At 36.1% G+C, this 14,877-nt stretch overlaps 1 protein-coding gene across 4 annotated transcripts in view; it reads right to left on the bottom strand.

Moving 5' to 3' along the window:
- The window catches only part of LOC111395389 (diacylglycerol kinase 5), a 14,370-nt gene extending 3,648 nt beyond the window's left edge, over nt 1-10,722 (bottom strand). Inside the window, exons 1-7 of one of the 4 annotated variants that reach the window (XM_023021363.1) lie at nt 10,456-10,722; nt 9,404-9,622; nt 9,132-9,254; nt 8,871-8,999; nt 8,426-8,511; nt 6,697-6,820; nt 348-396 (exon numbers count right to left, since the gene is read on the bottom strand). In XM_023021363.1, coding sequence (XP_022877131.1) covers nt 348-396; nt 6,697-6,820; nt 8,426-8,511; nt 8,871-8,999; nt 9,132-9,254; nt 9,404-9,604 — 712 coding nt within the window. In that variant the 5' untranslated portion in view covers nt 9,605-9,622; nt 10,456-10,722. Of the gene's footprint in view, nt 1-347; nt 397-6,696; nt 6,821-8,425; nt 8,512-8,870; nt 9,000-9,131; nt 9,255-9,403; nt 9,625-10,455 lie in introns of all 4 variants that reach the window. The other 3 variants (XM_023021362.1, XM_023021365.1, XM_023021364.1) reach the window with 3 other exon arrangements.
- Nucleotides 10,723-14,877: the final 4,155 nt, after the last annotated feature.

The following is a 14,877-nucleotide window of genomic DNA, read 5'->3' as shown; positions in this document are numbered from 1 at the left end:
GTTGGGTGGGGGGTGGTGGTGGGGGGGGGGGGGGGGGGAATAGAATGATGAATATTTTACATAATTGATTCAATCATGGAAACAGATGAGAGATGTAAATTTTTTATACACAAGACTGTGCAGCTCAGATCAGCTTTAAAGTTCACTGAAATTTTTGTGAGCACATCATCCAAAAGGGCTTCTGTTACTTTGATCAAAGGTTTTGCGAAATTCATAACAGTTAAATTATGCAGAAAGATGTATGCAGTTCAATCACGATCACAGATTTGAGATGGTTAAAAATTTCACCAACAAAAATAATGATTTGAGGCTTTATATTGGTTACTATTAAGCAATTACAGACTCACCCATGCTGAAGTAATTCCAAAATCCTCCACGGAATGTGACTGTACCTTCCTGCAGAACAGTCGAAAATAAAAATAATAAACCGTTAGACGCATTTCTTCTAAGACTTGAGAAAGGAATTGGGTTTGAGTTTTCAAATTAAAGTATTGCTTTAATATATTTAGCAGCATTGATGACCAACACCCATAAGTGTCAATAAGAATAATTACATTCCTATTTACAGTATTATCTCTCTCTGGTCAAGATCTAGTTTCAAGTCATTCAGACAACATAAGCAATTAGAGAAATCACGTCATCCGCATTGTATATACATGTCAGAAATGTTAGGTGCGGCTTCATCTTCTTGTTCAAGGTGCCATTCATAAATAAAAATCTTCAAACCCAACTAAAATGAGTAAAATCTTCCCGAACTTACGTATTTCCTACGCCGTTGGAACTGCACGTGGATAACAGAAGTCAAAATGCTTAAGAGTTGTAACACATTCCATGATTTTTCTAGGGTTCTTAAATAAATTGTAGTAGGTTATCAACTGCACCATTCAAAAAGAATGCAGGATCTAAATTCTAACTCTTAGTGCCTTTGCTTTTCACCTTGAAGAACCAACAAAGTAGAACTAAATAATTTATTGGAAGTTTCATCAACTACAAAATGTAAATTTTTTTTGATAGGTAATCAGATAATTTTATTAATAAAAGGATAATACATGAGCAATTTAAACAAGAAAGAAACAATATGAAGTTATGCAGCCCTTCTATATGATTCGTAGTTGCAGCATTAAACTAAGTATATAAAGTCAGATAAAACAATTCTCTGATCGACTCTATTGTTCTTGTTTGTTTTTCAAAAACAACGACTGTTCCTTTCTCTTCACACACCGTACAATATATCCCGAAATAAGATTCCATATGAGCCTACCATCCTTATCACGAAGTTTTCTCCTCCATGCCCACAACATGTCTTCCATATGCTTAGACAACACCCAATCCAAATGTTGAGAAGCTAGAATACCGTTCCACAACTACCAAACACCATCACAATGAATGAACAAGTGGTCAATCATCTCCACATCCCTCTTACACATATAACAACACTCGGTAACATAAAAAAAAATTTCTTCAAAGATTATCCACCATTAACGCCTCCTCTCACAACCATCCACAATAAAAAAACCACCAATGGAGGTAATTTACATTATCAAACCATCTTCTAGGGGAATGAACTCTCCATATGTCCCAATATGGATCTAAAATAAGTGCGAACTGAAAAAATATCATCCTATGCCAACCCCCAACTACTATGATCACCTCTCCTACCCGAATTATGCGCCTCATGCAAGGAGGTCAAAAATAGCACGTAATCATCCAATTCTCAATCCTGTAAACCCCTCTCAAAAAAATATTCCAGCTATAATTTTCATTGTGTATGGCTAGTACATCATGCACCATAGCAAAAAGCTCCAAAGCAGTGCTATGCAAAGAAGGAAACCACAACTTTAGCGGTTGATCTCCAAACCAACAATCATCCAAAAATCTAATATTATTACCATTTCCAACCACATAAGTCAATTTATCTCGAAAGTCACTTCATCCTCATGGGATATATCTCCACAAACTCACCCTATAAGATTCACGACCATCAACCGAGCTCCAACTCCCCTCCATCATACCATACTTCGCTCCTATGATTTCTCTCCAAGAATTCGCTCTCTCCACTCCAAATTGCCATAGTCACTTGCCCAATAAAACCTTCTTAAACAGAATAAGGCTCCTCAATCTAAGGCCCCCATCCTTACAGGAGAACAGGTATGACATAGGCAACTATGCAACTCTATAACCCAATATATCGACCAAATCATTCACGTTAGCAACTTCTCCCATCGGAATATTCTTAGATTTCCCCAAATTTATCTTCAATCCTGACACCAGTTCAAAGCATAGGAGCAACCGATGCAAGTTCTTGAACTGCTCATTATCTGCATCGCATAGAATCAGTGTATCATCTGCAAATAGTAAATGGGAAACCTATAAGTGACCAATCGTAAAGCCCCTTATCAAACCTTCCCCCACAGCTTTCTCAAGCATCCTACTGAATGTCAAATTAACAATAACAAAAAGTAATGGAAACAAAGGGTCTCCTTGCCTCCAACCTTTGCTGCTTCAAAAATAACCCTTCGAGGTGCAGTTGACCAAAACTGAGAATGAGACAATAGAGATACAAAATTGAATCCACTTACACCACTTTTTTTCCAAAGCCACATCGCCTGAGCACATACAAAAGGAACCCCCAGTTCACATGATCATAATTCTTCTGAATATCTAGCTCACATAACATCCCCAGCACACCCAGCGCAATCTTGAGTCAACGCATTCATTCGCTATAAGCATAGAATCCAAGATTGGCCTTCCTTTCACAAAATCATTTTGAAACTTAGACACCACTTTCTCCAATGCCTCCTTTGATTTATTCGCCAAAACTTTCTCAATAATCTTGTACGCCCCATTGACTAAGCTAATAGGGCAAAAATCCTTAATGTCAGCTGCTCCCGATTTCTTAGGAATCAGTACAATAAACGTAGCATTAGAGCTTCCCAGGAACCTACCACACTAAAAAATAGGAAAAAACGTCTATAATGTCAGGTTGCACTACCTCCCAACAAGCCTTATAAAATACGAATGAGATGTCGTCTAGTCCCGATGCCTTATTATCATTCATAATGAAAACCACCTCCCTCATTTCATTTTCCCTGAATCGTCTCTCTGACCAACTGACATCCTCCTCCGTGATAGTAGAAAAATCTAGTCCATCCAACTCTGGCCTTCACTCAAGCTGTTCCCGATAGAAATTTTGATATAATCTCACCATTTGGTTCCTAATATCCTATGGATCCTCATAAGTAACCCCATCTACCTCCAACAATGTAATAGAATTGTTGCACCTGTTAGAATTCGCGACCCTATGGAAAAACTTGGTGCATTTGTCCCCCTCTTTCAACCATGTGATCCTGGATTTCTGACATTAGGCAATCTCCTACATCTCCATCAACTTCTCCAACTATCCTCTCCTCCCCATCCAACCTTTGACTCTCATCTCTCCTATCTAACTCCTCCATGTTTGAATCCCACCTCCTCTTCATTCTACCTCTTTAAATCCCATTTCAAAGCTTTCAATTTTTTATCCAACATACAACTGCGAAACCCCCTGAAATCATAAGAGGCCCACGAAGTCTATACATACTCCCTAAAACCTTTCACTTTTAACCATATCTTCTCAAACCTAAATGGCTTTTTTACACTACCCCTCATATTCCCAGATAATGAAATAGGGAAATGATTAGTGTACACCCTCTCTAATCTCCTCTGAGTGACATATGAGTACTTAGCCTCCCACTTCCCATTGATCAAGAACCGGTCTATTCGAAATTGAACAGGTTGGTTCCGATTAGATGAACAAGTAAAATCTCCTTCAATCATTGACAAATCCATCAACATATTTTTCCTAATAAAATTTGAAAAGTCCTCCATAGAGCTTGTTAGTCTCCCACCACTAAACCTCTCAGTAGGAAATTGAACCAAATTAAAATCACCCCCCAATACACGTTGGGAGATTCTACCAAGCTATCATACCGGCTAACTCATCCCTACAAGTCCCCTCTACTCTCATGAGAAGTAGGACCATAAAATCCTATAAACATTCACTGGAATCTATCCCCAATATTTCTATATGAAAGCGATATAGAGAATAACCCTATACTAATCTCCTCCATATCAAACACACTAGTATCCTATATGACTAGCACACCTCTTCCAAAAACCGATATCTTACATGCAGTCCCACATAAATTGCTAACCATAGCCCTCGAGACAAACTCCATCTTAGTTTCTTGTAAACAAACAAGGTCCGCCCTCCATCCCTTATCAAATTTCGACTACCTAACCTTTTCCCGTTTTCGTTAAGCCCCCCACATTCTAACTTATATTTTTGGGATCATTTCAACACTCCTTCATCCCTTCCCAGTAGCCCTCTCTTTGACTCTCCATCCTTAATGTCATAATTTACTGACTATTTGAGCTACTTAAGTTCACGGTCACCCTTTTTTCTTGATTTACTGCTCATCCTCTATCCCTTAATAGTCTCCCATTCCTCAAATTGTAGGAGTCTACTTTCATATATATCACAAGACACACCAACCATTTTGCTGAAATCCTGAAATTTTTGAAGAACACAATTCAAAGGTGAGGGCCCATCTACAATCACATTCAAAGAATCAAGGATATGTCCCTCGACTTCCTCCATTAATACTACATCACTGTCTATTTTCCCCTTCTTATCGCCACCAACCAACACCACCAGAACTTTTTTAGACCCTAACTCCCTTTCTTGTAGAGGCTTAGAATACCTACTATTCTAAGTGTTCACCACCATATTTGCCGAGCATGTCGCATCGTGCTCTTTCACATCTTTCCAAATTGAATCCTCTGCCAGTTCATGTCCCATCTACTTCTCATTTGACACTAATCCCTCTGCCGGTTGAATTGTGTCCATTGCACCAGGAGTTACTACCTCTAGATTAGCCATAATCGGCTCCCTTTCCTTAGACCAACCTTCCACCTCCCGATCTGCTTCAATCCCCGAGTCGTTATCATCCCTATCCAACCCCACTACATCGAGTCCATCATCATTTACGAAATACCCCGCTTCAATCTACGTATGAGACTTACAAATGGGCTCAATCATCACCTGCTTTTCTTTAGTTTGGGCCAATTTCGATAATAGCTCCTTAGGAACCAAATTCACTACTTGTCCATTGTTGGAGACTCCTCTACTCCTACCCCACACTTATGACAAAAAATCAACCTGGAGCCCACTTCAGACTCGCTTCCCCACTAGCCTAATTAATTCATCCAATTCTGTTTTCAACGCCTAGACACGTGCCCTTATTTCAATAATATTCCAAAACCTACCATGTGTACCTCCTACATTTGCTTCCACCACCTTATGCACCGTTTGTTGAGGATTAATCACATTAACCACCCCTTCCTTTCGCAGTAGCAACCATCAATCGACATTCTGTGAAGCCTGTGAGTTTGCCTTAACTTTGGCATAAGTCATCCCTTGTCAATTTCTTTTCTCTACCATTCGTTGTTTGGCCTTGTCACCAGTGACAAATGAGTCTACAACTGCTTGAAACGCCCGCGAAACTAATGTCCATCCCTCTCTATTTGCACCTTTCGACACCATCACAACTCCCTTCCGACACCTCTCCCCATATTGTGCTATCATTAAGTACCTACCACCACTATTCGCACAAAGTTGTGCCAAAAAAGCTCTAGAGGACTCGTTAAATCTCGTGACAAAGTCTTCCTGCTTATTAGCCACCCTCAACTTATCCACCATATTCACCATCCAAAATGCATCAAACTGCCTCATGAAGATTGCGTTCGATATCTTCAAGTCCCATTCCGTCAACTTAACAGTATCGGAATCATTAATAGAGATTGCGAACTTTTTCACCTCTATTCTGAAACAGGAATTAAACACCATCACACTAAGCGCACCTACAAACTTTTTCCCCGATAATGTGCAAACGATGCATCTAATGGTAAAGCAGACGAGAGGAATGATCTGTGATCGTGCGGAGGATATTTCTAATGATTCAAAGACATCGCGTGGGCTACACGCACTATCGGAGCGACGTGCACCACGCCACCATCTCTCTGTCAGCGAAAAGACATGTATGAACGGTTGGATTGGACTGGCACGTCAATAGGAAAAATGTTCAGAACGTGAGTAATCAGGATCGAGTTTACTGGGCATTTCTCTTTTACTGCTCCGTAACTCTCTTGTTCTTCCATGATTACCGATTTCTGGAGCTTCCATATATAACCTGTAAGGTGCGTATGTGGTCATCGCATAAGCTCGGGCGATGATGCTAGGGTTTCCACCTAGGGCTGTCGCCTGCAAATGTGGTTTAAGGCCGATATTACTATCGTTTTGTAGCGTGAGGCCGATTGGTAAGGGTCGTCAAGTGAGAACCTTAAGGCCGTCATCAGCGACAACCGACGTGGGTGGTTTCAGTTGTGATTGGTTGTTTTTGAATTGTAAAGGAGGGGGCTCCATCAGGGGAAGGGGACAGGTTAGAATTTTTGCCTATATATTGTGTGAATCCTTTTCAATTATATAAAATTTTATTAAGAGTAAAGAAACACCATGTTCAAACTTAGAGCATCTATCAATTTGGCCCTAGGAAGAGAGGAAGAATTTCCTAAGATGAAATATAAAGTATAACATTTAAGGGAAGTTCGTGTGTGCAAGGAAACATATATGAATCTGAGGGGAAAACGTCATCTTACCACATTGAGATCATCTGTTGAAGATACCCGATGAAATGCATGCAATGAATGGGGCAACTCCACTGGGGCAATTGGATCACAAGAACCGTCTTTTGGCACTTTCATCCTCATGAGAATGTGCCAGCTGGATTATAACAAAAAGTTTGCACTCAAGAATTGAAGAGCTCTATGCAGTAAGTAATACAGTGCAGTACTCTTAATTGACATTTCATCATTCTTCAAGAACCATCCATGAGGAGAAGTATTATATAGCAAGTAGCTGAATGGCTAAAGTAACAAATGAACCCTCTCATGACTAAAGAAAATTTAACTAGTTGGCAACAAATGAGGTAATATATTTACAATTTCAATTTTTACATCAAACCTGTTATTGTGCTTTGTGAAAAAAACAAATTCTATCATGTGTTTATATATGTATTCATAATTAAATATAGATAAAAATCTAATAAATGATGCAAAGAGACTGTGATCATTTTACTAGTTCATTAGTGTTAAGATTTTATTGGGTAAATAGGGAAGACACTACGAAGATATAAATATATAATGGTGATAAGAATAGTGGGCGTGATTCATGGAGTTTTGAGTGACGTCAAACGACATGAGAACTTTGAATGCTAGATGCCTTAATGTTGCAGAAAATACAAAGAATAAACACAATAATGTATTGATTTTCTTTAGCACATGAGCCCAATAAATATATCGATCACAACTAAGTAGGGCAAAAGGAATTGAAAACGATGGAAACCAAGGGTTGATCATGTTTTCAATTAGTACTTTATTTCAAAGAGATTTTCCAATATAATCCGAAGAGTTTTATGAGGCACTTTCCCATACTAACATTAGGAAGGAAACCACTAGGCTATGTCACATTCTATAACCCAGACCTGATATAGTGTATTCATGACTATCTATGATGCACCAATACATATACGTGTATCTGACACGATACGTGCAGGATACACTAATACGCAATTTTTCAAAAAAGTACCGACACGATATGTCACTGACATATTGATTAAATTCTTTATTTATATAATATAAATTTAGTTTTATACTTGTTATTAATTTTTATTTTATTTTTATTTTAAAAATTTTTTTTTTTGAAATTTTTTAAATATAGTACCTATTTGTTATTTGCTAATAACTTGAAGTTTAAAATATATAACATTTTCAATTAAAAAAAAAAAAAGAAAAGAAAAATACTTATGACAGAGTCATTGAGGAGTGTCGGTGTTGACACATTCCGACACAGAAACACTACCCTAATTGAAGTGTCGTGCTACAGAGATGACTATCAACCTTATTGAAACAACTAAAAGTCTACTCAAGACGAGCATGTAGAAAATATAGACTTTCATTTAGATTAGATTTTACCATTTTATCATATAGATTTTATATTGCTTTGTTCAGATATGTATTTTATTTTGTTCATTGTTATGGATTAGAAGTTCTTTTGAGGTTCAAGACTATGTTCTATAGAAGAGGACTTAAGCTTTTCATTTTGAACACAAATTTATTATTTGTGAATCAGAATCATATATTTTCCTCCCATTTTCTTGTTCTCTCTCTCTATAATTCGTTCTTGTTACATTCTAAATCACAACCTTACAACTGCCAAAATGTTTTCTAAGATAACAATGAATTGTCTGGTGAAGCAATTATTAATAGGGGAGCTCACAAAAAAAACTAGTCACATAACGTGGGACTAAAATAACATCGGTAACAGTACCTATCTATCTTCATTTCTTTTGCTTTCTGTACTTTATCCAAAAATGAGAGAACAGAATTAAGATCAGTTCCTGGATTTTTCTTTCCCTGCAATTGACAAAGTAAGACAAAGACGGTGAATGGTTCATGCACAAGAAAAATCATAAACCAGGAAATCCTAAAGTTAATGCACAAAGGATCGAGTGAAACTGCTAGTTCTGAGGAAATTTCGACCAATAGATGGTTAGTTCATTGATTAGGCAAATATGTATTAGTTCAAACAAATTTTGTGCAAATCTGTTAACTGTTATACTATAAGCAAGCTAATAGATGATAGTCATACTGCATATTAATAGAAAACATTTCATTTGCAAAGTATAGTTACCACGAAATATCACTAAAAAGATGAAAAATATGTATTAAATGCATCATCTGGGGCCAATAGACAAAAAACAGAATTTGTATACCCAGCCAAATGCAAAGGGAAGATTATTTCCAGTTCCAAGAGGCACTGTAGCAATAGGTGGGGGCTGAGACAATTTGAGATCAGAAACGACCCCAAGAAGCCAGCCAGCCGTGCCATCTCCACCTGCAACCTATAAATTACGTCTATCAAATGTTATATGAGAAATAGCAAATGTGAAGGATATCAAATGGTATAACTATGCAAGTTCTAAAAAATAAAAGGGAAGAGGGCAAGACCACGCATTCCTTGTAACTCAACTTACAATTATTTTCAAGTTCTCCTCGAGTTCAGTAGCCAGTTTATCCCCATTAACCTTGAGCGTTTCCAGATTGAGATAAAGCTTACGTAACACATTATCAGGAGCTTCTTCTCCTAAATCAAAAACCTGAAATTCATTAAGATCAGTGCACAGGTCTACACATTATTGACGATCAATAGCTTTCTAGAGTAAAATACCTTGCAGAACCAGATGGGACAATTAACTTGGAATCCATATAATTACACAAGATAAAGCAAAAGGAATGCCGACTTCACCTGGTTTTTGTTCAGTATTGAACGGTAAGTGATTAGAAGATCTCCGCCTAATTGACCACCACTTTTAGAATTGATGAATACCAGAACAGGGCATTCAGGTATATTAGGCGGACAATTGGCCGTGGAGTTCGGCACAAATATATAATCAGGGATGTAAAACTGCTTCACAAATATTTCAGAATCAAGATCTGAACTTGCCATTACTAACTCCAAGTCTACCTTTGTAACAACAAATTTTAAGAAATTAGGGTATTCAAGACTAATCTATTCTCAACAAAACAAAGTAATCGTCAAAGTTTTCATGAGTAAATACTAAAAATTGATTCTCTAGAAAAGGGAACTAGTAAAGAAATCCTAAAGCTTTATTCGGACAGCAAACAAATCAAAAAGTTACTGACAGTAATAGACAGGTAACAAATCATAAACAATCAATAAAGCTACTAACTTTTACTTGATTAATGGCCAATAATGTAATTTAAAATTAAGTAGCCTCGATCCAACAAAATATCTTTGTCACATAACATTAGCATGATCAAAGTTGAACATGTAAATTTAGAAGCAGAAAGAATGAAAATTTTATTGGGAAAATTTCACGCAACTTGAAGTCATACCCTATTTCTCGTATATAAATTTCAAAAGCATGTGAAAAAGAAATCAAAGATATTGATCATCAACAATGCTCTTTGACATATAATCATTGAGCAGCCTCACTTGACTGATAATATTATACAACTTCCCATCCACTTAGTAAAAATTAAGCTGGTATATATGGATTTCAACAAACATGATTATTGTCCCCACCTCCACTCCCCATCTACATATGAATCACATTGGTCAAACTCAATTATTGTCACCCCACCCCTCAACCCCAAATCCCAAATGATAAAAAATGAAACCTTTTTTTGAATAATGATATTCAGATTCAATAATGATCAAAGGCCACAATTCGCATCCATTAAACTCAGTGATAAATTGAGGGGAAAAAAGGAGAAATTATATGCAAATATGATACAGAGCCCATATTTAAACCCACAAAAGAAAGAGAATTTAACCTGAAAAACTAACAGAAGGATTCCTGAAAGACTTGCAAGAGATACTGTAGCGCAATTCCGATCTGGAAAATGTATTAGGTCGCATATGCAGATAGAAAGAGAAAAGGGCCTTGCTAATTGCTATTGGCCGGGTGCCTGCCCCGTCCAAGAAGAATTGTTCAAGAGAAAATGACGCGATCCGCTTTCAATTGAAAACGTGCGTGAAATGAAAGGTGGACTTTGATATAAAAAATAGTGGAGCAATAGAACAAGAGCTCCGATTGGTCGAGATCGAGAGAGACAGAGCGCGTGTGTGAGACTATTAAGGTTGTCTAGGATCACTCATTCGTTTATCTTTATTGGCATGCCACGTGTGTAATATGAGATATGTTAATTGGGAAATTCGAGGAATTTGGCTTAAATCGTGTGCTTTTTTTTTTTTTTTATTAGTCAATGTCACGTGCGTTGCACGATTATTGTATTTAATGTGTCTTTATTAACGTGATGTAGAAATCTTAAATTTTTTGACTGATTATGCTTTTGAAGTTTGAATTAAATTTTTTGGCATAAATCTTCTCTGACAGTTAGTAAAAATTAGATTTAAAATTGTGTAAATATAAGTAAAAGATAATTTATAATTTTCCTATAGAAAAGAATAATTTAATTTTCTTTTTCCTTTGTTTTAACCAACTTTTCTTTAGATTATTTTATTATTTTCTTACATTGAAAATTGAAAATATTTTAAATGCATTTAATTACTTACTGAGAGAGTGAGTTTGGCTCCAATTTTCTAAATTAAAATGTTAATTGAAAGAGTGTTTTGGATGATAATTTTAAAGATTGACTCTTTATTATAGAGACTATCTCATATTTAAAGACTTTCCTAAAGTAGTGATGGCAATTTACCCCGTCCCACCCCGCTCTGGTGCCGGGCACCTTACGATCTTGAACCGATAACTAGCTTTCGGCTAACCTAGCCTCGAGCGGGGCATAAATGGTCGCCCTGTCGCCGGGTGTGGGGCGCGGGGCGGGGATGCCCCGTCACGTGATTTTTTTTTAAGAGTTTATCTATACAACATATTTCAAAATCGCTTTTAATTTAAACTTATTTTCTATCACAATTTTTTTAATAACATAATTTATATGCAGACCTATAATTTTTTTCATACTTTTTATTCACACATTCTCTAAAAATCATTTTACACTATAAATAATTTTATCCCAAAACAAAAACTTAAATTTACCTAAAGTAAGGGCATTCTTTATTAAAAGTTCAACTTGAATGTTATCCGTATTTTATTAAACTCGAAATTTTAAAAAAATTAAATGGGGAAAGAAACGGGGCAAGAAAATTGCCCCGCCCCGCCCCATCGAAGGCAGGGCGGGGTGCGGGGCAGGGCGAGGCGGGAGAGGCGGGGCGTCTGCCATCACTATCCTAAAGATATTTCATTTAAATAATTCTAAATATTAGAAATGTGTTTGGCTTGAAAGTAAGTGGGAATGTGGATTCTTGTGGTTGAGATAGTCAAATTTGAGTGTGAGACATTGCACTTGTGATAGAGGATGAAAACAAATATGTCTCTTTCTTCCAGGCAAAAGATAAATGTCAAAAAAAGAAAGAATCTTGCAGAATGTCAAATGCCTAATGTAATTAATGTTAGCAACTATTTCACCAACCTACTTCATTTCTTTACCTCAAATTCATAACTTATTTTTCATCTGCATCTTCAATTCATTCATCTCAAATCTCAAACTAATTACAGTCTGAAATTAAGCAACAAATTCTAAGGTAAATCGATTTTTATGAATAATGTTATTTATATGAATAATTTACTATTTTTAATCTTTGATATTTGTGGAAAAAAGGTGAAGTTTGTGTCGAAAATGAAGTTTGTGGTGGGGAAAGTAAGTGGGGGAGATAGCTGCAGTGTAGGACTTCGCAGAAAAATGTGTGGAGTGCCCGCATGCGGTGGTGTGGGAAGTCCCCACATCACTTTCGGGGAGTCCCCGTACTGCTTTCGTGCAGGGACTCCCCGCACCAATTTGCACGATTGTGCGGGGACTCCCCGCACTATCCTCGCATGACTGTGCGGGGACCCCAAACGACTATGTGTGGACTCCCTGCACCAATTTGGACTCCTCACACTCGAAAGTTACTCTTTTTTTTGTTTCTTTTTTTAAAGTTAAATTATAATATTTTTTATATAAATTGGAAACAAAATCTCAGAATTAGAAATATATATTAAATCTAATGATTGATATGCACTGACAGTAATTTTTTTTCCAGCTTACATGATATATACGATATATACTTATATGAAATCACGAAGATATGTTGGTTTATGTTATGACATTTTTCATTTCTATTATTTGTGCATATGTCTCTAAATTATATATTGTCACCAAACTAATGGTTTTCTGGTACTATCACTCAATACCCTAATTACCAATATATAAAAGATTGTATAAAATTGCTTCAAGCAAATGAGCAATCACTTTTAATCTCTAGCGATAGCAGTTTTTATGGATTTTTTTATGGATTTATGTATAGAGATGAAGTGCAACAATTCAGCAATAAACTAGTACATGAATTTATAATGAGATTTGTTGACTATGGTAAAAAGAATGAGATGTGAGTGAGGTTGGACGATCATTTTGCTCGTTATCTTGATCCCAACAATTCTCAACTTAAAGATCAATATTTTGAAAGCAAAAAAAAAAAAAAGAATTAACATGAGAACGTTTTACAACGCATTCCAATTGTGTGAAGATCCAGAGGATAAATTAAAATTGGGATTTGTGATGTTGGTAGAATGTGTTTTGACACCAACGGAAAGATATATTGATTACAGAACTTTAGGCATGGTTGAGCAGCTAAACGATTTTTTGTTGTATCCTTGGGGCCATAAGACATACTTTGTTTTCTTGAAGTCGTTGCAACAATTACATATTAAAAGAATACAAAGAATGCAACAGTCTGGCCAAAATGAATGTAAATATATACTACGTGGATATCCCCTTGCCTTTCAGAGAATTTTTTTTAATTTATTTACTCTATATTTTGATTTTATACGTATTTAATATTGATTTTGAATTCTCTGTTGTAGTTTTGGATATACGAAGCATTTCCTCGAACTGGAGACAAATTTGGACAACGTATGTATAAGACATTACAGGCTCCAAGAAAGCATAAGTGGAAGCCAAAAAAAAATATTAAGTGACGGAAAAGTAAAGCAATTTTTCACTACCTAAGAGGTACGATAATTTTATATATACATTTAACTATCAATTATCTAATTATTTAATAGTGGGAGAAGAAAGTATTATAATTTTTTTTTTTTATATTTGTAGATTAAAGTACTTGTAGTGTTTGCACCCACTGAAGAAGAATTGGACAAAGTTTGGTATGTGACTTTATCATTACCAACTGATAACCAACATATTATTTTAGAGAGCATCGTTGGTAGAGAATTTGAGAATGCACATCAATACATTCCACAACATATGGACGAGCAATTAATTCCACATCGTATGGACGAGCAACAAACAGGTGTTGCTGGTAGTTCAACAGCGCAGATTTCAATTGGACTTCAGGAGTCTGGTTGTTCTTCTCTTGATTTCAACTATGTAAGAAGAAAAGAAATGGAAGAAATGTTCAGTATGTATAGGCAGCATGTAGTGTCAGATATGTCTGGCTTGTGTCATAATCTGAAGACAAACATAGTTTATGAATCAAGAAGACAGGAAGCAGAAACTCTTCAAAATCAGAGACAAGTGTTTGAACAACATCAGAATGGTACGAAAATCAACACGAACGTTTGGGTTTCCAATCTGGCATGCATTCCTATCATACTGCTCAAGAAACAAAAGAACAAGATGCTCGTTATCAAGCATTTCTTGATCAACAGAAAGAAATGTTTCAACAACAACAGAAATGACATGAACAGCAGTATCAAGGAATGTTTCAACAACAACGAAAATGGTATGAGCAACAATATCTGGGAATGCAGTCTTATATGAAGAACAATTTTGCTTCCATGTAGTCTTATATGGACAGTAATTTTGCTTCAATGACAACGTACATTGATGACAAAAATGAAAACGTGATGAATCGATTAGATGATTTGGAATCAAAACTGGAAGTTATTGCTTGTTCATAGCTGCAGGATGTTCCTGGTTCTAGTAGTGGCCAGAAAATACTATTTCAACAAATTCAACAGGTGGGAACATCCAGAAAATAAAGAAAATAAAGAAAATAAAGTATTCAGGTTATCTGTTAAAAGACTATCTCATGGAAAGATATAGAACAATAAGAGACTGGGTAACGCGGAATTCATCTAGGTAAGAAATTTGATTATATTTTATTAATTGTATTACATTGATTTAGCATTAATTTAAACTACAATATTAGTGTGTGTGTGTGTGTGTGTATATATATATATA

This window comes from Olea europaea, chromosome 6 (assembly GCF_002742605.1).
Source record: "Olea europaea var. sylvestris chromosome 6, O_europaea_v1, whole genome shotgun sequence".
Taxonomy (NCBI): Eukaryota; Viridiplantae; Streptophyta; class Magnoliopsida; order Lamiales; family Oleaceae; genus Olea; species Olea europaea.
The sequence above is the reverse complement of the archived record's forward strand: the minus strand, read 5'-3'. Positions and strand labels throughout refer to the sequence as shown.